This window comes from Haliotis cracherodii, unplaced genomic scaffold (genome assembly GCF_022045235.1).
Source record: "Haliotis cracherodii isolate W230 unplaced genomic scaffold, xgHalCrac1.p SCAF_17, whole genome shotgun sequence".
In the NCBI taxonomy this organism is placed as follows: domain Eukaryota; kingdom Metazoa; phylum Mollusca; class Gastropoda; order Lepetellida; family Haliotidae; genus Haliotis; species Haliotis cracherodii.
The window spans coordinates 490,656-515,072 of NW_027266272.1; the positions used below are offsets into that span (position 1 = coordinate 490,656).

General features: G+C 42.6%; 2 protein-coding genes across 5 annotated transcripts; one reads left to right on the plus strand and one right to left on the minus strand.

Annotated features, from left to right (window-relative positions):
- The first annotated feature begins 1,984 nt into the window (after positions 1-1,984).
- LOC139464809 (uncharacterized) lies at positions 1,985-15,295 on the plus strand. Of its 4 annotated transcripts, none has more exons than XM_071246324.1 (10): positions 1,985-2,060; positions 3,641-3,714; positions 4,141-4,336; positions 4,716-4,828; positions 5,668-5,905; positions 8,563-9,878; positions 10,806-11,045; positions 11,253-11,420; positions 12,463-12,735; positions 13,923-15,295. In XM_071246324.1, the coding sequence occupies exons 2-10, from the start codon at positions 3,655-3,657 to the stop codon at positions 14,031-14,033; spliced, it is 2,715 nt and encodes a 904-aa protein (XP_071102425.1). In that variant the 5' UTR covers positions 1,985-2,060; positions 3,641-3,654; the 3' UTR covers positions 14,034-15,295. The 4 variants fall into 4 exon arrangements, with proteins under 4 accessions (XP_071102425.1, XP_071102428.1, XP_071102426.1 ...); XM_071246325.1 differs by having other exon boundaries at positions 2,049-2,107; XM_071246326.1 differs by lacking the exon at positions 1,985-2,060 and adding an exon at positions 2,321-2,341.
- A 7,237-nt stretch (positions 15,296-22,532) lies between these two features.
- LOC139465087 (uncharacterized) lies at positions 22,533-24,347 on the minus strand (the record flags this gene model as incomplete). The annotated part of the gene is made up of 2 exons (XM_071246781.1): positions 22,533-22,853; positions 23,685-24,347. Coding segments are annotated over 2 exons (984 nt in total), but the record flags the coding sequence as incomplete, so codon positions are not given.
- Between the last annotated feature and the right edge of the window lie 70 nt (positions 24,348-24,417).

The following is a 24,417-nucleotide window of genomic DNA, read 5'->3' on the forward strand; positions in this document are numbered from 1 at the left end:
TAACTGAGGGAGACCTGTGTCGAAACATCAGTACTATCAACTTTTGACTTGACTCTACAAACTGAAGATATGTCAATCCCTCTTTTGTACTGAATTCCAAAGCTCCATGAAAATCCACACAAAGAGAGATATTGCTGGGTCCAGCAAATGTACCACTCAATCCCTGTCTCAAAGATTATCATAATCCTAAGTAAAACCTACAATGAACTCTACTTTAAGGAAATAATTCTGATGATTATGGAAACCGTTTTGTCTAAAATCCAAACAACAGTACGCCTAATGCCAACTTGATGGGAGCAACAGAATTATCCTCAATCATTCTTTAGTTGTTGTGTGCCACATCGACCTCCTCCACCATGACCCAATGGAACTCCATTCTATAATGATGCATACACCGACCCATTCGCCATCATAGTTTTTGACATCATCACCTGAAGAGGTCCCATCTCTTGCTGGGCACAGAATGTTTCTTGCTCTGGGGAGCAGTTTGATTGGATGGCTAAGGGGGTCCACCAGATAATTGAGGAATGTTTTACCCCGGGTGTCATTGCTTAATTAAGATCACGTTATGGCTGGATGTGTGGGTGAGAGTGATTATGGTTTTACGCCGCTTTTAGCAATATTCCAGCAATATCACGGCGGGGGACACCAGAAATGGGCTTCACACATTGTACCCATGTCGGGAATCGAACCCAGGTCTTCGGCGTGACGAGCGAACGCTTTACCCACTAGGCTACCCGACCGCCCCTATGGCTGGATGAGCATGCATGAGAATATGTGAGAGTTGTATGAGTCTAAAATCGAGAGGCACAGGGACATTGCCCCTGTATATATGTGTACACCCAACTGTTTATCTCCTCCTGTCCTTGCAAGGCTTTTGTGTTTGTGTTAATTGGATATGGATTCGCCCACATTACACAAATGTGGAATATAATTATAATTGTGGGAACAGTCATGTTCTGTTCCTGCCGAGTTAGTTGGTATATCTAACTAAAACTGTGAATTGTGTTTCGGGCAAAAAGCCTTCGATTTGAGGCCGGAACGTTAGTGAAAGAGAGTGTTGGGTTATCATGATGATGGTGGCTTCCTGGTTGTCCTGGCGGCTGTCTTGGCTCGGGGTTGTATATTTATTATGTTTGTACCGACTACACAATTCTGTTGCCACATTATGTTCGTTTACTTACGACCACAAATCAATCACGTATGTTTTTGAAATACATTACCGATAGCGGAATCATAAAAATAAAAAGACCAATGTATATTGTGCTTTTAGTTACACAACTTGTTTGACCTTTAAGCAGCCTTTACTCACAAGAGGAGCAAATGAAGCCACACCTGCTATTTTATTGCAAGTACATAATGCACACTATGCACACGTACACGTCACACGGGTGTTGACAATATGCTTATTCATAAGCTTGGCAATAAGAGGATAGAAAAAAAACTGGTCTGCTCGAAGTCAGTACACTGTGTCTGATTGAGTACATCCTAAGGTGTACGAACACACATCCACGCACAAACACACACAACACATACACACACATACACAAACACATAAACACACACGCGCATACACACATACACACATATACACACAATTTTACACATACATACACATATACATACACAACCACACACATACACAACCACACACACACACATATACATACACACGCACATACACACATTATCTGGTCCATATTCGAAATTATTTTTCAGACCGCCGCCATATAGCTGGAGTATTGCTGAGTGCGGCGTTAAACAACAAACGATAAACAAAATCCTTTAAGCGCATATCCGTGATTGTGTAATCCACCCACTGTTGCAATACTGCAAAGAGGCAACAGATCTTGTGTATCAACACAGTGAAACAGTAGCAGAATGCCCGTCCACAAGGGGCAGCAACACAACCACACTGACGTATGAGTTATAAATAACTGACAGAAACTTTAAATAGCCCACCCGTGTCGTCACGAAGCGCTACGCATGCGTCCCTTCTTGTTACTGCGCAAATGATGACAGAACAAGGCGGCCTGATCCGGAGTCAGCAGAGTCTGAAGGTATGTCCATACTAACGTGTGTTAACATCACTTGGCTCAGTCTGAAGGTATGTCCATACTAACGTGTGTTAACATCACTTGCCTGAGTCTGAAGGTATGTCCATACTAACGTGTGTTAACATCACTTGGCTGAGTCTGAAGGTATGTCCATACTAACGTGTGTTAACATCACTTAGCTGAGTCTGAAGGTATGTCCTACTAACGTGTGTTAACATCACTTAGCTGAGTCTGAAGTTATGTCCATACTAACGTGTGTTAACATCACTTGCCTGAGTCTGAAGGTATGCCCATACTAACGTGTGTTAACATCACTTAGCTGAGTCTGAAGGTATGTCCTACTAACGTGTGTTAACATCACTTGGCTGAGTCTGAAGGTATGTCCTACTAACGTGTATTAACATCACTTGGCTGAGTGTGTCTCCTATCCTCAGTGATGTGTGACGTAACATAGCGAATATTACATTGTGATTATAAATAACGGTTCATGGGCAAGGTGTTGCAGACAAGTTGTTTATCATAGACATCTTATTCCTAGTTTTTAATATTTCATACCATGTATATAACATTGGTACATTCTCGCACCTAGCACACACGTAGTTCAGACCTTGTTTCAATTATCTTTATTCAAGACACCGTTGAGAGCGTGTCCATGAATGCGAGTTGATATTTATGTAGTTTTCAAAGAAGAACATGACTGAATCTTGGTAATATATTACCATAGACAGCGTACATGTATAATGTCATCAAACTACATCGTTTATCGTGACACGGCGAGCACTGTTAAATAACTTCCTCATTCCTTGTGATGACCCAGATAGGGAACACCGCACCCGCTTTGTGTCGAGATTACTGTCGACGCGGGTACAGTCTTGAATAGGGTTGTTCACTTCAATGGCAGCGCATCGGAATTCATTTTACAAACTAGGACACCCGTATAAAGAACTATCCACAACAACAAAAACAGACAGTTTTACACATTACTTTGGGGATTCGTAAAGATTAGGTTCGTAAATAAAGACTATATGGCGTCAAGCATCAGCGATCGGTTTGCTGTCATTATTCAACGTTTTATCGATTATAACACCATGACAACTTCATTGATCTACTTGACTGATAATTCTCACAGCTACTGTGCGAGAACGTTCGTCAAATGCTATCTTTCTTGGAGATCGATGTTTATAACCAATCAATTGCAAGTAATTAAACTACATTGTAACTACTTCAAAACACATTTGTTTACATAAGGTTCCAGTCGTGAAGGAAATGACTAAAAGCAGTTATTTGATCCCCTTTTATCTAACTTCAAAGTAATATCCAGATTCCCTGATTGTAGTAGCTCTGCATCATGCGAACAGTTCAGCCACTTGTGCGACCTCGGAGCCCCAGTCTTTACCGAAAGGACATACATCCCTCCCCCACCACACACACACACACCCTCACTCCCGCCTGTTTCCGGAAGCACCTTGTACATGTACACAATGCATACTTCAACTCGGGGATACCGAAAGGGCATGCTCGGTTGTATCTGAAAACATGGGAAATGTAGACCATGTAGGTGCAGGTACATCTCTGTGTTGCAGGTATGTAAGGCGGCATGATGCTGAGGCTGGGCCTGGGGGTTGCACTGCTGGTACTCCTGCCCCTTGTCACACAGGTGAGTCAAGAACTTTGAAACGAATGATGTACACAATGACGTCATTTGACATTAAACAGAACATGAGGTGACGGTATCTGGAAGGGAGATTAGCTTCTATTAGGCAGCTAGGGAGACTATAAAGCAGATGTTTGCATGTTCAGTCTAATCGGCTGTGACTGACATGCTTGCCATCTGCTGTGGAGTTCATACATGGAGTTGAGTCTCAACCTCAAAATCCGGACCCGGTGATGACAACAATATCATAGAACATTGGTTTCTGTCCACAATGCCTGGGTACCTTCAGCTGCCATGAGCCGGTTGTCCCCGGTAGATTGATCGGGGCTGTGTGTGGAGGGAAAGTTGATAGTGTGAAGTCTCTACAGTCAAGTTGTGAGTGTCGCTGGTGAGACGTGTCATTCATGCCTATGAGATTCTTTATTGCAGGGTGGACAGAGGTCTTTGAAGATATGTCCCCCGGGAAAAGAGTTGAGGAAGAATGGTCAACAAGACTGGAGATGCAAACGATGCCAAGATGGCTACTTCTCCAAAGGTTCTCCAGCACTCTGCAAACCCTGCCGGACATGCAAACACGGTTATAAAAAGAAATGCACACGAAAGAAGAATGCAGTTTGCAAAAAATGTATTTATGGCATTTTCATACTCTTCTATTTTTAATTTCTACGGGGAGGTTACTTAAGATAATGAACATTTTCATGAACATGTATTTTGAAAGGACAGCTGCATGTATTACACATCAAATGTCAAATGTAAGTTTTTGTCCATTGTTTGGTAAAGTAGATGAGTATGTAATTACGTACAAGAGATCCTTCTATTGACAGATATATCACTGAAACATTGTCGTAGCCTGAACAATATGTGCGGGTTTGTGTTGGTCGGAGTGATATTGTATTGATTACAGAAATAAATGCACATGATTTGATAATTAATTCTCGTTTTTTTATGAAATAGTCAAATAATCGTTTGGTTGTTGAAAGTAAAGTGTCCATGCTCTATTTCAGTGTCGCTTAAAGAATGCATGCAAAACTGGCTCAAACACCAACATGTTATAAAGGAATGTCGTGGCCAAATGGAAGTGTTCAAGCGACTCCTAGAAAAGAAGTGCAAGGGAAAGGTACAAGCCGAATCACTACTGGACTTATTGACTCTTGGCACAATCTTGGCACAAGATTTGTTTCTATTTTTTGTGTGGCTGCTTTGACAGGGGCGTGCGGGTAGCCGAGTGGTGAAAGCGTTTGCTCGTCTCGCCGAAGACCCGGGTTCGATTCCCCACATTGGTACAATGTGTGTGTCCCAGTCGTAATATTGCTGGAATATTGCTAAAACGGCGTAAAACCACCCCCACTCACTGACTCACTCACTCACTCACTCATGTTTCAACCTATTTCCTGGAGATCACTTGTATGAAAACACCGTACTACCCCAGTTTCCCACCAGCAACAGTGTTGCTATACTGTCCACATTGATCGTGCTACGAACTCTCACCTGCTGTATTCATCCACACCCATAACGTGGGCCACGAGGCTGTGATATTGCTGAAATATTGCTAAAAAACATGCTCACTTAGACATTGACCAATTGCAATCCATATACTGTCTATGACTGACAGACCGCCCCGTTGTCTGCCCGGAGACCGAGAGATCGATGGTTCGATCCCCGAACGTGTCACACCCAAAGACGTTAAAAGATGGTACTTGTTGTTACTTAATGGGGCATCCATGTTAACACTGCGGCATTGTATCTCAGTGGACTAGCATTAAAAACCGGCATTCGTCTGGACTATTGCAAGCAGACAGACAGACACCCCCATTAAACCCCATTTCACCAGTTTGAGCTGACGTTAGCTGAAAGTATTCGGTGGTACCTCCTGTCACATACACAACGTTTCTAAGACACAGGTGCATACCAGCATACAAGACCTGTATATATATTTTGTGTATTTCTCCTTTCCAGAAAATGAAAAAGAAACACTGTATGCGCAAGGTGATGAAGAAATTCTTCAAGCATGAATACCATACACCAAGGAGCACAACAGGTATATCAACAACAACAGCAGCAACAACAGCAACAACAGCAACAACGCTAGGGATAACACATACAGCCTACATGCCCTACTCTACAATGCCGCCTTTAGCCCATGACGAAGCTAACTATGAAGCAGATGCACCAGGAACACCGTCGCCAGAACATGGTAATACTATTCAGCAGTTGCGATATTTTAATTACAGTGTGAGTGTCACATCTTTGGCGGGCAGTTAATATAGAATATGAAAATGTTGATTCTATTGGCGTAGTTTCTACAGATAAAGTGACAACTTCAATGCAGTCTTGCTTCTTATTGCAACATACACACCCGGAAACGGTCGAGCACCGCTTACTCTATATTTCAACATAGCAATGTTTAAAAATCAAATTGTAGTTTACAAAGAGATTTATTTACATTGGAGTATAGAAGGCCAAATTGATCTTCTTATTGCCTGTTTTGTAAGTGTTTAACTCCCGGTTAAACTGCTTCCGCTTTGCATCCTAGGATATGACTTTGATGGGAGGATCACATGATATGACTTTGATGGGGGGATCACATGATATGACTTTGATGGGGGGATCACATGATATGACTTTGATGAGAGGATCACATGATATGACTTTGATGGGAGGATCACATGACATGACTTTGATGGGAGGATCACAAGATATGACTTTGATGGGAGGATCACATGATATGACTTTGATGGGAGGAACACATGATATGACTTTGATGAGAGGATCACATGATATGACTTTGATGGGAGGATCACATGATATGACTTTGATGGGAGGATCACATGATATGACTTTGATGGGAGGATCACATGATATGACTTTGATGGGAGGATCACATGATATGACATTGATTGGAGGATCACATGATATGACTTTGATGGGGATCACATGATATGACTTTGATGGGAGGATCACATGATATGACTTTGATGGGAGGATCACATGATATGACTTTGATGGGAGGATTACATGATATGACTTTGATGGGAGGATCACATGATATGACTTTGATGGGAGGATCACATGATATGACTTTGATGGGAGGATCACATGATATGACTTTGATGGGAGGATCACATGATATGACTTTGATGGGAGATCACATGATATGACTTTGATGGGAGGATCACATGATATGACTTTGATGGGAGAAACACATGATATGACTTTGATGGGAGGATCACATGATATGACTTTGATGGGAGGATCACATGATATGACTTTGATGGGGGATCACATGATATGACTTTGATGGGAGGATCACATGATATGACTTTGATGGGAGGATCACATGATATGACTTTGATGGGGGATCACATGATATGACTTTGATGGGAGGATCACATGATATGACTTTGATGGGAGGATCACATGATATGACTTTGATGGGAGGATTACATGATATGACTTTGATGGGAGGATCACATGATATGACTTTGATGGGAGGATCACATGATATGACTTTGATGGGAGGATCACATGATATGACTTTGATGGGAGGATCACATGATATGACTTTGATGGGAGATCACATGATATGACTTTGATGGGAGGATCACATGATATGACTTTGATGGGAGGATCACAAGATATGACTTTGATGGGAGATCACATGATATGACTTTGATGGGAGGATCACATGATATGACTTTGATGGGAGGATCACATGATATGACTTTGATGGGAGATCACATGATATGACTTTGATGGGAGGATCACATGATATGACTTTGATGGGAGGATCACAAGATATGACTTTGATGGGAGATCACATTATATGACTTTGATGGGAGGATCACATGATATGACTTTGATGGGAGAAACACATGATATGACTTTGATGGGAGGATCACATGATATGACTTTGATGGGAGGATCACATGATATGACTTTGATGGGGGATCACATGATATGACTTTGATGGGAGGATCACATGATATGACTTTGATGGGAGGATCACATGATATGACTTTGATGGGGGATCACATGATATGACTTTGATGGGAGGATCACATGATATGACTTTGATGGGAGGATCACATGATATGACTTTGATGGGAGGATCACATGATATGACTTTGATGAGAGGATCACATGATATGACTTTGATGGGAGGATCACATGATATGACTTTGATGGGGGGATCACATGATACAAATTTGATGAGAGGATCACATGATGTAAATTTGATCTAAGGGTCACAAGATACTTTTTTGATTGGAAATTTCATACAGTCTTATACCTCGGGTACATGGTCTATCTGAGAAGTTAATGAAAATGTAATTATGCAGATACTTCCTAAATACACATTGAACTTCTAGATATATGACAGTTAAAAAGCGGTGGTTAATTTTTTTAGTGTGGATTTCTGGGGTAAGATGCATGCTGCATATATGTTCCTGATCAATGAATGAATTGTGTCATTTTTGCGTATAACATATTTGGCAAGCAGTTAGTAAAGTGCATGGATCGGTCGGCTGATTATGTGCAGTTTGTGCAAGAAAAGAAAAACTCTTGCAAAACAGTATTCGGCATATCTTGTACCACTGTACACTATATTTACATTGAATGTTAACTGAACCCCTCTGAACATATTTCTTGAACGCGTTTGTGAGTGAGTGGCGATTGCAGCCCGGAGACCGGGACGTGCCTACCTATGTCGCAAACACCTAGTGTCACCACTAATTTTCAGTGATCCATTCATATTATTTTCACCGCTTTTCACCTTTTACGCCCAATGGAATCTGTATTGTTGGATAATCGTTATTCTCTGGCGTTGAAGTATTATATTTGGTTTTCTTTCAGAGGAGATTGACTACACTACTTTGATAGCTAGTATAGCTGGGATAGTGTGTCTTGCCATTATTATTTTGCCAATCGTTGTAAAACTGGAGAAGAGACGCAAGGTTAAAATGAAGATGTTCAAAGACTTTAATGTGGACACACATCACGAAAGGACACCTGAGACTAATTTTCCTTCTTTGGAGAGATCAGATTGGAATGAAAGTCTTCAAACACACACAGATGATACGTGCAACGAGGGTACAGCTGTAGGCATGAATCCAGTGGATATTCCAGTAGGTGAAGGTTCCCGATCAGCTTCAGTCTCGCGCCAACAAACACGAACAATGACATCCACAAGTCAACATGACAATTTTACTGAAGAACAAAACATGACGTCTGCTCTCGATTTGCCGCAAATGGTATCCAAAGTCTATGATCCGGAGAGGGAATGGCAAAATTGGTCTCGTTCGCTGCCTGTAAGCAAAAACAGACCCTGCCTACAATCAGCTCTTGTGCATCAGGCTTCTTCAGATCGGGTCCTTCTGTGTCAGGTTTCTGGCAGTTTCAATAAAGACAAACTATTAGCAAGACACCTCGATACAGTTTCAGATGTAGACGAAATGCCAGCTGAGGTTATCCAAAAGCTGCAGAATGACACGCCGGTCAGCTTTGTAACACCAGTAACTATCAGAGATGAATTTACCAGTCACGACACTTTGGTGCAGAGTGACCGAAGCCAAACCTCAGCTGTAACAGAAGATGAGGACTACTCAATTGACAGATACAGCGGTGCAGCTTCTACTCAGAGAACTTCACCAGCTGAAAACTGCCCGCCAAACAACTGCAATAGTAGGAAACATAGCATACCTTCTATCCGACTTGATTTTATAAATAACCTAGAATATCAGAAATACAAAACCGTCAGACCGGAAAATCTTTATGGAAATTTATTCTCATCAAGAGGAACACAAACAAAGCGTAATCATGAAAACACAAGAACTATATTTGGATACGAATGGAACAAATCTGCTGATTTTACATCCGCGGGAGGAAGCCTGCGTGTTAGAAGGTCGGACATAAGCCTGCATGTGCCACGGGACGCCGTGCCCACAGGGGAAAGTGTGTCTGTACAGGCGTATTTCACTCCCGAGTTCCACAACCTCCAACCATACATGGACGATGACGAGGTGATTGTATCCCCGGTTGGAGAATTTCAAATGTCGTACAAGACGACGTGGGACAGGTACGTCAGGATTCACATACCATACATCCAGAGGAATCCAGAGGAAACGTTCAGGGTGAGATTCTTCCAGGAGAACACTTCAGGCAACATGGAGGTAACTGATGTACCAGAATTTGCACTGTGTTGTTTAAGTTGTCCCTACTATATATTAGTGTGAAGTCTCTGATGGGCATATACAGGTTGGGAGAACATGAAAACATGACACCTGATTAAGGAGCAATAAGTAGTCCTGAAACGTCGTACAAAGAATACAAGGAGTTGCTATCTATAAAAAGTGTCATGTTTTCATATACATGCATATTAGTCATTAATCTATTTGTGTGGACCTACAGTAGTATTGCCACATGTAAGCAGAGCTGATGTGTATCACCGTCCATACCTGGTGTACTATGTATCGATGGACTCATCAAATAAATTAATTTATCATATATTTACTGAAAATATAATGTATTAATTTGTAAAAAAAATAAAAATAAAATCGATATCTCACTCAAATGAAATAATCCATTCAACCTTCAGTCTTCCTTAACGAGGAAGTGCCCGACTCATGAAAATGTCACCTTTGACCTTATCACGATGTGATAAACATGTCAACTGACAAGAAACTGGGCATGTCCTGGAAATCGGGAACTCAGTTTCTTTCTTGAGTATCTCAAGTATAAACAATGACCAACCCACTGAGTTACTGACATGTTGCGTTTCTACAGTCTCCTCTGTGAAGTACCAAGAGACGTTAAAAGATTGTACTTGTTGTTACCCTACCTGACGTTCGGTATTAAATAGTTAAAACAATGACTGGTCTGCCCGGAGTCAGTATACTGTGTCTGAGTGGGGTATTCATGCTAAACTGTGACATGATATGTCAGTGAGCTAGCACTGTAAATTCGACAATAGTCTGAACTAGTATAAGCAGCCACATAAACGTGCGTGCACGTCGCTTTATATGTGCAATAATCTTGAACGCGACGTCGAACCCCATTTCACCTCACCACTTCTGTGAAATGTTCTCTGTGATTTACAGCTTGGCGATGTCCCCGTGAAGGTGGATGGAGTAAACGAGGACATGTATTACGTCAAGAAGGACAATCATGTTGAGATCTTCACCATCCATTTCACTGGCTTCTTCTGTTCTGTGTGCGGACATACCTGCCCGCTGGACCTCGTGGCGCTGGTTTTCGGGTGTTACGGTCAACACGACCACGAGGCCTGGGTCACGCTGCTTGTAGGGGATCGCAGGAACAGCATTCCAGAAGTCAGGCAGGTAAATATATGTTCGGGCTTCATATATTGTTTTGCTATTTAGTCACACTTAGGAAATGAATTAAGTTTCACGGTAAGTTATCTTCCCCTATATTTCTATCAATATGTCTTAAATGCCTTTATGTGTAGCACATAGTTCTTCTAAAATGTTGTCTTTTTAATATTTCATAAGAGAGCTCAAATTTGTTGAAATGTTTCTTTATTCTAGAAAATCCTTGATAAAGAAAGGGCCCTGAATGGCACGGAGCTGGTGGCTGAACGCTCAATACGACTGGTGGAGCACTATGACTGTGAGAGTAGGCTGATGTTCCGACTTCATGTCCGGACTCAGGCCCAGCTCTGGAGCAATGCTGACTCGGAGTCAGGGGATCAGCAGGTATTGGGAGCAGCTTACACTTGAAGCAATCTCACTCTGCTATTTGTGTGTCTGTGCGTGCATGTGTGTGCTTTCGTAGGTCTGTATGTGTGAATGTGTGCGCGCGTATGTGTGTATTCAGGCCTGTGTATATGTGTCACACTCAGTAGCCCAGCCTAGAATAATCGCAGCGATCCGGTGATTGACGGGGTCGTGCTCAGTTGACATGTCATCACTGAAGTCACCGAGCATGATCCCCAGGCCCATGTCGTCGCCTGGCACAACCAGCATAGGCTGTCGGGGATCAAGTCTACCCCGGAACCCCATGGGTCCCCCGTTAGCCGACTCTCACAACTACCAATGGGGTGCTAGGATCGACACATTCTATCCCTGGTCCCCACTAGTACAGTTTCTAAGCTCCATGTATAGCAAAGTAGGCCAAAGATTTCGGATACAGTGTAACCTCAGTGACCCGGAACCTGTTAATGCAGACGCACTGTTTGCTGAAACGTTCACATGAAACAACGAGACAATTATTTCTTTCACATAATCCATTTATACGGACATTAGTTAATCCGGAAGATTATCTGCGGAACTCTACCGTCCGGATAAACAGGGTTCCATATAGTTGCCATAGTAACCATAAGTCAGTCTCTTATGGGTAAGTACGGGAATATAAATGTGAAAACTCACTGAAAACAAATGACACACCCAACACCGGTGGAAAAAAGATTAGGCTTCAAATGGATAATTATAACAATCATATCAGTTTAATTTCACCTTAAGATAACAAATGTGCGTTAACTATTTGAAAACCCCACTGGCAATGAAATCAAGACAAGCGCATTATTACTAAACCCACTTGGAAGTTGGATATTATTAAAATACATTTCCCACAAGCATAATAATGCTTAGTTTATCTACTTGATCACTACTACACAAAGACAGAGAACAATCCCTGATCAACCAATGGAATAGGTATCAATCATTTTAGCGTTAGTTTCTAACTTGTTGTTTCTTCTTCGAGGAAGTATCCCAGGATTCCTTGCTGTTTCTGTTGCAGGTTAGGCGTCTGCGGGAACTGATAAAGTGCAGTTGCTCCAAAGTCCCGGATGTGTCACAGTCCGAGTTTGAATCCCACCACAAATGTGAGGACAGGCTGCAGTGGGTGTACTCCTGTGATGACCCGCTCCCCCACACCTTCTCGTGCAAGATCCACGTGGAACACGTGCTGAATGGTGACGTTGTCACGCCCAGACACGACACGTGTAACGAAGGCGTGACTAACATCCTTGTTCCACCTCTGAAACTGCCACGCCCACAACAACATAATCAGGTAAGATAATATTTGATACTCAACACTTTTTAGGGTAACAGTAACATTTACTTTGTATGCCTGGATCCATATATGATTTTAAAAACGAAGGTTGTAATGGAACAAAATCACTAGATTCAATAACTGACTTGGTCATGTCAGGCGCCGCGAGTAGCTGTGCACATTTACGTCCCTTAGTTTTTCAATGGATCCGATGATGAACGCTTGGTGCGTTCGTGCCCTACCTGTTGCTGTCACTAACATGGTGAACGCATGGGATCTGCGTCCCTTTTGGGCTTTGCTCCCGCAGTGAGTTGGTCTGCCTTGATAGAACTGTAGCATTCTTTCGTTGCTTGTACACTTAAAGTTACCTTTACATCTCCAAGTTCTTAGCATAATTTATTACAGTGTGATAGATGACGCACAACGAGCTCAAGCGATGATTTTACGACAGCTACATGAAGATCAATCTAACAATAATAGAATCATAACCATCATTTCAGATCTTCCCGAGGCAAGGGAGTTAACTGACTATAAAAGTACAGTTTCCACCCATGCCGAACTAGGCTGGAATTTCGGAGTTATATTTTGGCTGGACTAACGAGTATATGCACGATCCAATCAAAATCACGTAACAAAATCACCATCCTGTTCGTTAACATCATGGCGACTGCCGTACATATTTCGACCGACTGCAGGATTTGCAATGCATGTGCACCACAGGGGCCACGAATTTCCAACCAAGTTCGGCACAGCTGGAAGTAGCGCATTAATAGTCAGTAAACTTGTTTGCCTCGGGAAGACGGACCGCTGTTTGTTCCATGTAGTTCATGAAATTGTAAGAACACGGTAAATTTATAACATACACCGTCTAACCGCCATTGTTCACATACAGCTATTGTGCTACCTGTAGGGCAGGACATGCTCCCCCTTTTCGCGAACACCTGGTGTCACCACCGATGTTCAGTGGTCCAAATATATACACGTAGTTTCCACTGCATTGTTTCTGTATACGCCAAATGTGGATGTGTGTCAGCGGATAATCCAGTCTGGCTATTCTCTTGCATTGAAAATGTTACGTTGCTGCCAGTATGTGTTCATGTTATAAAAGTTTGAATATCCTTTGTTCTGATTCCATATAAAAACGTTGCATATATGTACACCGAGTTACCGATGCACTGACATATACTTAACTATTGTTATTGCAGATGAAGAGCCAAGATGCGGACCAGCCAATGGGGTTTGGCGAGCTATCCAGTTCAAAGAAGCCACTATTTTCCCGTAATACAAACACCTCTTTGATGGGACGTCTTCATTAAGGAAAGCAGGAGTGTACCTAGAGACAGGACACATAGTTTAGTTTATCTATGTATACCGCATACGTACGTTGCTTTGATACTGGCAGTTTTGTTACCATGTCATCAGAATATAAATACAAACAAACAACCAACATGTCTGGTCGGCTGGCAGGTTATATGGAAGCAGGCGACCAGTAAACTAGTGTTCCCTGACCTGGGTATAAGTGTCAGCGGGGTGTAAACATCATCATCTGTGAGAAATGTGCAAGATTTGCAAAGACAAATTCCCCCCTGCAGTTTGTAGCACGAGGATTGTAAGGCCGCCTCACTTACAGCCGCACACGGACAAGGTCGATGGGACGTCAGTCTTAGACGTTTAACACGTGACTGAAACCCATGAGCAGGACATGGTGCTGAAAGACCAAGTATCAGTAGTAGTAGGAGAATCTGGGACCACGACTATTGAACGTTGATCCACCAAGGGGCGGAACTTTTGTTAAACCTCGTGACTTGATGCTCGGTCATGTGACCGTGCTTGTGTTGGCCGATAGGACATGTAATAGCTGACATGGGTAGTGTCCCAAATACAGTGTGTGTGTGTGTGTGTGTGTGTGTGTGTGTGTGTGTGTGTGTGTGTGTGTGTGTGTGTGTGTGTGTGTGTGTGCAAGGGGTGAGGCTGATGACGTTTTTTTTATTTACGGACTTATGTACGTACGTGGGTACGTAGTCAGATGTAGTTCTATGTAGTCAGCCAGATAGGGAAAACCTGCAATAACCTGGTCATACCGGTTATCTATTCACACACGGTTAACCTTGCCACTGACAAACCTTAAGTGTGAATGAATAGCCTCATATCCATCCAAATTCTCACATGATGAGAAAGTGACTCAATATCGGCAATAAATCTACACGAGTATACGTAAAGTAACATCTGAACATTGAAGTTGGATCTGTGGCTAGCGTGCCCCTAGCCGGGGATGGTGGGTCACAGTGCTGTTAGTCAAAAGCATGTAGTGGCAATTAGTGGAGGTAAAACTGAAAGAAAGCTTACTCTATGTTACATAGATGTGGAATTAATGTTAAGAGTATACAATATTAATGTCTAAAACATAACTTATATTCTAACAAATAATATCAGGGTTCAGAATCAGAATCTTTAGTACATACACGTTATTATTTTGATATAGGAGAACTGGCAAAACATGAATGGATTACATCTTGTAATCTTGTATTTCATTTAAGATTTGCACCACAGCATTGCTACTCTCGTTTAAACAGGTCAATAAACAATAAATAAGACTTTGTTGGTTGTTGTACATGTATGTTTACTGTAAAATGCGCGCCCCTTCTAGGATATTCAGTATTATTTGAGGAAAAATTGAGTATTTTGAGCAGAATTTTTTTACATTTTTTATATGCAGAGAGTAAGATTAACGTGTGTATTTTCTCGTAAACAGCAATCAGATATACACATGTTTTTTCCACAATCTACCGGTAATGACCCGTTTGAACTTACCCAATAAACATTAAAGAATTTATCGGAACAATTGTAACTAAAACTTTTAGTTTATCAGTAATATACCATTCCAATATCGTGCTATTTTAATTACAACCATAAGCGTCCCGCTATCTTTGGGACAACTAATCGCCATTGCCGAATAATTTACGTATGGAACAATATAACCTGTCTTCCTGTACTTCATCGTACACCCAACAAGTGAAACCTGCAATTCATAGTTCACCCAGTAGTGACACCTGTAACTCTTAGTTCACCCTCGAGAGACACCTGTAACTCTTAGTTCACCCTCGAGAGACACATGTAACTCTTAGTTCACCCCAGTAGTGATGCATGTAACTCTTAGTTCATCCTCGAGTGACACCTGTAACTCTTAGTTCACCCCAGTAGTGATACCTGTAACTCTTAGTTCATCCTCGAGTGACACCTGTAACTCTTAGTTCACCCTCGAGAGACACCTGTAACTCTTAGTTCAACCCAGTAGTGATACATGTAACTCTTAGTTAACCCCAGTAGTAAAACATGAAACTCTTAGTTCACCCTCGAGTGACACCTGTACTTCATCGTACAGACACTAGTGACACCTGTACTTCATAGTACACCCAACAAGTGACACCTGTACTTTATAGTACACCCAAGAATTGACACCTGTAGCTCATAGTACACCCTCGAGTGACACCTGTACTTCATAGTACACCCAACAGGTTACACATGTAACTCATAGTGCACCCCACTAGTGACACCTGTAACTCATAGTACACACTCGAGTGACACCTGTAACTCTTAGTTCACCCTCGAGTGACACATGTACTTCATAGCACACCCAACAAGTGACACGGGTGACTACAGTTTACCAAACAAGTCACACCTGAAATTTATAGTACATCCAACGGGTGACACCTGTACTTCAAAGTACATCCCACGGGTGACACCTGTACATCATAGTACACCCAACAAGTCACACTTGTACTTCATAGTACACCCAACAAGTGACACCTGTACTTCATAGTACACCCCACGGGTGACACCTGTAATTCATAGTACACCTCACGGGTGACACATGTAAGTCTTAGGTCACCCACGAACTGACACCTGTACTTCATAGTACACCAAACAAGTGACACGGGTGACCATAGTACACCCAAATGGTCACACAGGTAACTCATAATACACCCCACTAGTGACACCTGTAATGTATAGTACACCCACTAATGACACATGTAATTCACAGTACACCCTACTAATGACACCTGTAACTCATAGTACACCCACTAATGACACGTGTAACTCATAGTACACCCCAGTAGTGACACATGTAACTCATGGAACACCCGGCTTTTGACACTTGTAACGCTTACTACACTCTACTAGTACGTAGTTACACCCACTAATGATTCATAGTATTTCATAGTACACCCAACTAGTGACACCTGTAACTCATGGTACACCCTACTGGTGACACAAAACTAATAGTACACCCCACTAGTGACACATGTAATTGACAGTACACCCCACTAGTGACACCTGTAACTCACAGTACACCCGACTAGTGACACCTTTAACTCACAGTATATCCGACTAGTGACACCTGTGACTCATAGTACACCCAACTAATGACACATGTAAGTCATAGCACATCCAACTAATGACACATGTAAGCCATATTACACCCTTACAGTGACATTTGTAAGTCACAATACACCCCACTAGTGACACTTGTAATTTATAGTTCACCCCACTAGTGACACATGTAATTCTTATTTCACCCCACTAGTGACACATGCAACTCATAGTTAACCCGACTAGTGACACCTGTGTATCACAGTACTCCCCACTAGTGACACCTGTAATTCACAATACATCCCAATAGTGACACATGTAATTCATAGTGCACCCCACTAGTGACACCTGTAACTCATAGTACACCCTACTAGTGACACCTGTAATTCATAGTTAACCCCACTAGTGACACCTATAATTCACAGCACATCCCAATAGTGACACATGTAATTCATAGTGCACCTCACTAGTGACACCTGTAACTCATAGTACACCCTACTAGTGACACCTGTAACTCGTACTACACCCTACTACCGACACCTGTAACGCATAGTTTACCCCGATAGTGACACATGTAACTCATACTACACTCTACTAGTGACACCAGTAACTCATACTACACACTACTAGTGACACCTGTAGCGCATAGTTTACCCTGATAGTGACACCTTTAACTCATATTACACCCCAGTAGTGGCACCTGTAATTCATATTACACCCCACTGGTGGCATCTGTAACTCATACTACTACCCAATAGTGACACATGTAACTCAAAATACACCACACTAGTGACACCTGTAACTCATAGTTCACCCCACTAGTGACACCTGTAACTCATCCTGCACCCCACTAGTGACACCTGTCACTCATTATGCACGCCACTAGTGGCACCTGTAACTCATCCTGCACCCCACTAATGGCACCTGTAACTCATTTTACACCCTACTTGTGACACATGTAACTTATACTACACCCTACTAGTGACACCTGTAACTCATCCTGCACCCTACTAGTGACACCTGTAACTGATACTACAACCCACTAGTGACACCTGTAACTCATAGTACACCCCACTCGTGGCACCTGTAACTCTTCCTGCACACCACTAGTGACACCTGTAACTCATATTACACCCTACTAGTGACACCTGTAACTCATACTACACCCTACTAGTGACACCTGTATTGCATAGTTTACCCCGATAGTGACACCTGTGAATCATACTTCACCCTACGAGTGACACCTGTAACTGATCCTGCACTCCACTATTGACACCTGTAACTCATCCTGCACCCCACTATTGACACCTGTAACTCATACTACACCCTACTAGTGACATTTGTAACTCATATTACACCCTACTAGTGACACTTGTAACTCATATTCCACCCCACTAGTGGCACCTGTAACTTATACTACACAGCAGTAGTGGCACCTGTAACTCATAGTACACCCTACTAGTGACACCTGAAATTCATTGTTCACCCTACTAGAGACACCTCTAACTCATACTACACCCTACTAGTTGCACCTGTAACTCATCGTACACCCCGATAGTGACACCTGTAACTCATACTACACCCTACTAGTGACACCTGTAACGCATAGTACACTCCGATAGTGACACCTCTAACTCATAGTTTACCCCGATAGTGACACCTGTAACTCATATTACACCCTACTAGTGACACTTGTAACTCATCCTGCACCCCACTAGTGACACCTGTAACTCATATTACACCCTACTAGTGACATCTGTAACTCATACTACACCCTACTAGTGACACCTGTTACGCATAGTACACTGCGATAGTGACACCTGTAACTCATACTGCACCCCACTAGTGACACCTGTAACTCATACTACACCCTACTTGTGACACCTGTAACTCATCCTGCACCCCCCTTATGGCACCTGTAACTCATATTACACCCCACTCGTGACACCTGTAACTCATAGTACACCCCACTAGTGACACCTGTAACTCATACTACACCCTACTAGTGACACCTGTAACGCATAGTTTATCCCGATAGTGACACCTCTAACTCATACTACACGCTACTAGTGACACCTGTAACTCATGTTACACCCTACTAGTGACACCTGTAACTCATATAACACCCTACTAGTGACACCTGTAACTCATATAACACCCTACTAGTGACACCTGTAACTCATAGTTTACCCCGATAGTGACACCTGTAACTCATATTACACCCTACTATTGACACCTGTAACTCATCCTGCACCCCACTAGTGACACCTGTAACTCATATTACACCCTACTAGTGACACCTGTAACTCATATTACACCCTATTAGTGACACCTGTAACTCACAGAAGACCTGTACAACCACAAAACAGCATTTGTTACAATTAGTCATATCTGTTTACAAGACATCAGAGAGCTGATTTCTCTAAGTAGCGATGAAAGGATATTTTACGTACGCTTCAAGATGCTGGCTGTAAACTAATTTAGATATTGAATGAATGGCGTTCGGCCTGTAAGAAATCGAATCAGAGGAGCCTGTGATTGATACAACGTTAACAACCCACGTCGTCGGGGGACGATGACACGCAATCAAGCAACTCGCGTCTAAAGACAAGTATAGGTAGATGAGAGGATCTATTATAACCCCGGACCCGTGAAGATCCGGGGAAGCTTAGGTCCCCATGCTTGCAATAAAAGGCGACTAATGGGATCGGGTGGTCAGAGATCACATGTTTGATGCATGTCATCGTATTCCATTTGCGTGGATCGGTGCTCATGATGTCAATCACTTAAATTTTACTTTTACTGAAATGTCATTAGCTATGGTGTATTTAGTTGCCGTATCCGGTGTCATATCAGGTTAGCAGAAACATATTTGGCGAGGCGAAGGCACAGTCCAGTATTGTTCAGCTAACCTAATACTGAAGGCACCATAACGAATTTATTATGCGGAAATGTTTTCACTATTTGGTGTAATTGTTGAACATGTCATGTCAAAATGAAAACATGACACTGACAGCCGGTATAAACGACAGGACCAGTACATATGTTTCCGATACAACACTCTAATGTAAACATAAAGGTCAACAATGGAATAAATTATGCACTTAATGTGAACGTTTGAAGTATTATAGCTAAAGTGAATAGAATTATCCTAAAAATGGCCGTATGTTATCAGAAATCTGCGAGTCAATGTAACTAGACACCATTCCGCTTTCCCCTAACGCCGGGCTGGTGTCTAGTCTAGTGCTATGTGTCATTGGCGTCATGTTCCTTATTTGTGACGTCATCCTATATTATGTTCTATAGCCTTACTATTCGTAACTCAGTGACCTCGGTTGAAGCTTTTTTCTCAATATTTTTATTAATAAAGTCACGAATGTGGTTTCTAAAAAAAATAATGTCTTTGCGCATCACAATTAATGATATTAAAACAAATCAGTGTCGAAAATTATTTTCTGTGTCAGAATTTGCATGTGAAATATGTGAGGTGGGATTCGGAAAATCCAAAAAGGCTTTTACCAAAGGCATACGGTCTCATATAAGGTCGATAACAACCATCTTGGATTTTTGCTGACGGTAGTGGGGTAAGTAGTTCTGCTTAATCAATCTCACTTTGAGTCATAATAAGTACCAAATAGTGGGTGTTTTCATACTTGTACTTTAGTATACAATTTCGGCGAACACCGTCTGTTGATTTAGGACGTACACATCACTGTTCTTCACCATCAGTCTCATCTGGGTTGAAAATACTTCCTCATTATATTTATATATTTTAACTTAGTTCCCGTGTCATGTTACTGATGTGGTCAAACAGCCTCATGTTATAAACATAACCAAGTTATCGTGACTGACTGACGTCAAACGATCCTTTCTCGGAAAACTCATATCTAATAATGTACAATATCTAAGTATCTATTAAAGTCAATATTTCACGAGAACATAATTTCCCATACAACACAAATATGTTTCCTTGTTGCGTTTAATCACACAGTGACACAGCATTCCTTCCGTCCTGTTACAACGTCACAGTGTCAACACTAGAGTATACTGGTACACTGTCTTACACCGTCAACTCATAGTTCAACCCACTACCGACACTTGTAACTCATAGTACACCCAACCAGAGACACATGTAAATCATTCTACACCCTACTGGAGACACATGTAACTCATAGTACATCCGACTAGAGACTCGTGTAACTCATAGTACACCCCACTACTGATGGTGTACCCCAGTAGTGACACCTGAAACTGGCGGCACACCTCACTAATGACATATGTAACTCAAAGTACACTCCACTAGTGACACCTGTAACTCATGGTTCACCCGACTAGTGATACCTGTAACTGATGGTACACCCCACTAGTGACACCTGTAGCTGATGGTACACCCACTAGTGACACCTGTAACTGATGGTACACCCCACTAGTGACACCTGTAACTCATAGTACATCCGACTAGAGACACATGTAACTCATAGTACATCCGACTAGAGACACATTTTACTCACTGTACACCCCACTAGTGACACATGTAACTCCTCATGGTACACCCCACTAGTGACACATGTAACTCGTAATACACCCTCCTTGTGTACACCATCTTACACCGTCAACACTGGAGTATACTGGTACACCGTCTTACATTGTCAACACTTGAGTATACTGGTACACCATCTTCCCCTGTCAACACTGGAGTATACTGGTACACCGTCTTACACCGTCAACACTGGAGTATACTGGTACACCGTCTTACCCTGTCAACACTGGAGTATACTGGTACACTGTCTTACACCATCAGCACTGGAGTATACTGGTACACCGTCTTACCCTGTCAACACTGGAGTATACTGGTACACCATCTTACACTATCAACACTGGAGTATACTGGTAAACCATCTTACACTGTAACATTGAGAGTATACCGGTACAGTACTGTCTTAACCTCTCAACACTGGAGTATACTGGTACATCGTCTTACCCTGTAACATTGAGAGTATACCGGTACACTGTTTTAACCTCTCAACACTGGAGTATACTGGTACATCGTCGATTTTGTCGACATCCTGCATCCTGATACATTCAGTTTGAAAGTCTTAAACGAAGATTATTGTAATAAAATCTACAAAACCCTGTACATAATCATAAGAAATCTCTGCTAAAAAGAGAATCGATTCTACGATTCCGACTATTACATAAGCATGTGTTTATGAATCACTATGAAATTGTGGGGTTCTTGAAAAGGTGATCGTATCCTGCTCCACCGAAGGCACATACAAATGAATGCATACGGTTTTACAAACCTAATCAGTTATTACAAAGACTAGACCATTTAATGTATGTGTACCCGGACGTACATTTATGATGTACAGTCGTGACGGACGGAAGAAAAGTTGGTAGGTGAGCAATGCACTAGAACTAGGTTTCACAGAGATCACGCTGATTCAACACACCCTTTCTGCATATTCTGTGTATTTATTAAGTATAACAAATACTATCATCCTTGATATGTGACCTCCTAATATCACATATCGCTGGTGGGGACTGCTGGTGGGGACTACTGGTGGGGACTGCTGGTTGGGACTGCTGGTGGGGACTCCGGGTGGGGACTCCGAGTGTGGACTCCGGGTGTGGACTGCTGGTGGTGACTCCGGGTGGGGACTCCGGGTGTGGACTCCGGGTGGGGACTCCAGGTGGGGACTCCGGGTGGGGGCTCCGGGTGGGGACTCCGGGTGGGGACTGCTGGTGGAGACTCTGGGTGGGGGCTGCAAGTACTGTTATTGAGACATGATAGACACAAGAAGCAGTCCAGCAAATACTGTTACTGAGACATGATAGACACAAGAAGCAGTCCAGCAAATACTGTTACTGAGACATGATAGACACAAGAAGCAGTCCAGCAAATACTGTTACTGAGACATGATAGACACAAGAAGCAGTCCAGCAAATACTGTTACTGAGACATGATACACACAAGAAGCAGTCCAGCAAGTACCGTTACTGAGACATGATAGACACAAGAAGCAGTCCAGCAAGTACTGTTACTGAGACATGATAGACACAAGAAGCAGTCCAGCAAATACTGTTACTGAGACATGATAGACACAAGAAGCAGTCCAGCAAATACTGTTACTGAGACACGATAGACACAAAAAACAGTCCAGCAAATACTGTTACTGGGATATGATAGACACAAGAAGCAGTCCAGCAAGTACTGTTACTGAGACATGATAGACACAAGAAGCAGTCCAGCAAGTACTGTTACTGAGACATGATAGACAAAAGAACTAGTCCAGCAAATAATGTTATTGAGACATGATAGACACAAGAACCAGTCCAGCAAGTACTGTTACTGAGACATGATAGGCACAAGAAGCAGTCCAGCAAATACTGTTACTGAGACATGATAGACACAAGAAGCAGTCCAGCAAGTACTGTTACTGAGACATGATAGTCACAAGAACCAGTCCAGCAAGTACTGTTACTGAGACATGATAGACACAAGAAGCAGTCCAGTAAGTACTGTTACTGAGACATGATAGACACAAGAACCAGTCCAGCAAGTACTGTTACTGAGACAGGATAGACACCCTTACAGGAGACTTGATGAGCTGAGATAGTGATGAGGAGGGTGGAGATAGTGATGAGGAGGGTGGAGATAGGGATGAGGAGGGTGGAGATGGTGATGAGGAGGGTGGAGATGGTGATGAGGGTGGAGATAGTGATGAGGAGGGTGGAGATAGTGATGAGGAGGGTGGAGATAGTGATGATGAGGGTGGAGATAGTGATGAGGAGGGTTGAGATAGTGATGAGGGTGGAGATAGTGATGAGGAGGGTGCAGATAGTGATGAGGAGGGTTGAGATAGCGATGAGGGTGGAGATAGTGATGAGGAGGGTGCAGATAGTGATGAGGAGGGTGGAGATGGTGATGAGGAGGGTGGAGAAGGTGATGAGGAGGGTGGAGATGGTGATGAGGAGGGTAGAGATGGTGATGAGGAGGGTGGAGAAGGTGATGAGGAGGGTGGAGATGGTGATGAGGAGGGTAGAGATGGTGATGAGGAGGGTGGAGATGGTGATGAGGAGGGTGGAGAAGGTGATGAGGAGGGTGGAGATAGTGATGAGGAGGGTGGAGATAGTGATGAGGAGGGTGGAGATAGTGATGAGGAGGGTGGAGATAGTGATGAGGAGGGTAGAGATGGTGATGAGGAGGGTGGAGATAGTGATGAGGAGGGTGGAGATGGTGATGAGGAGGGTGGAGATAGTGATGAGGAGGGTGGAGATAGTGATGAGGAGGGTGGAGATAGTGATGAGGAGGGTGGAGATAGTGAT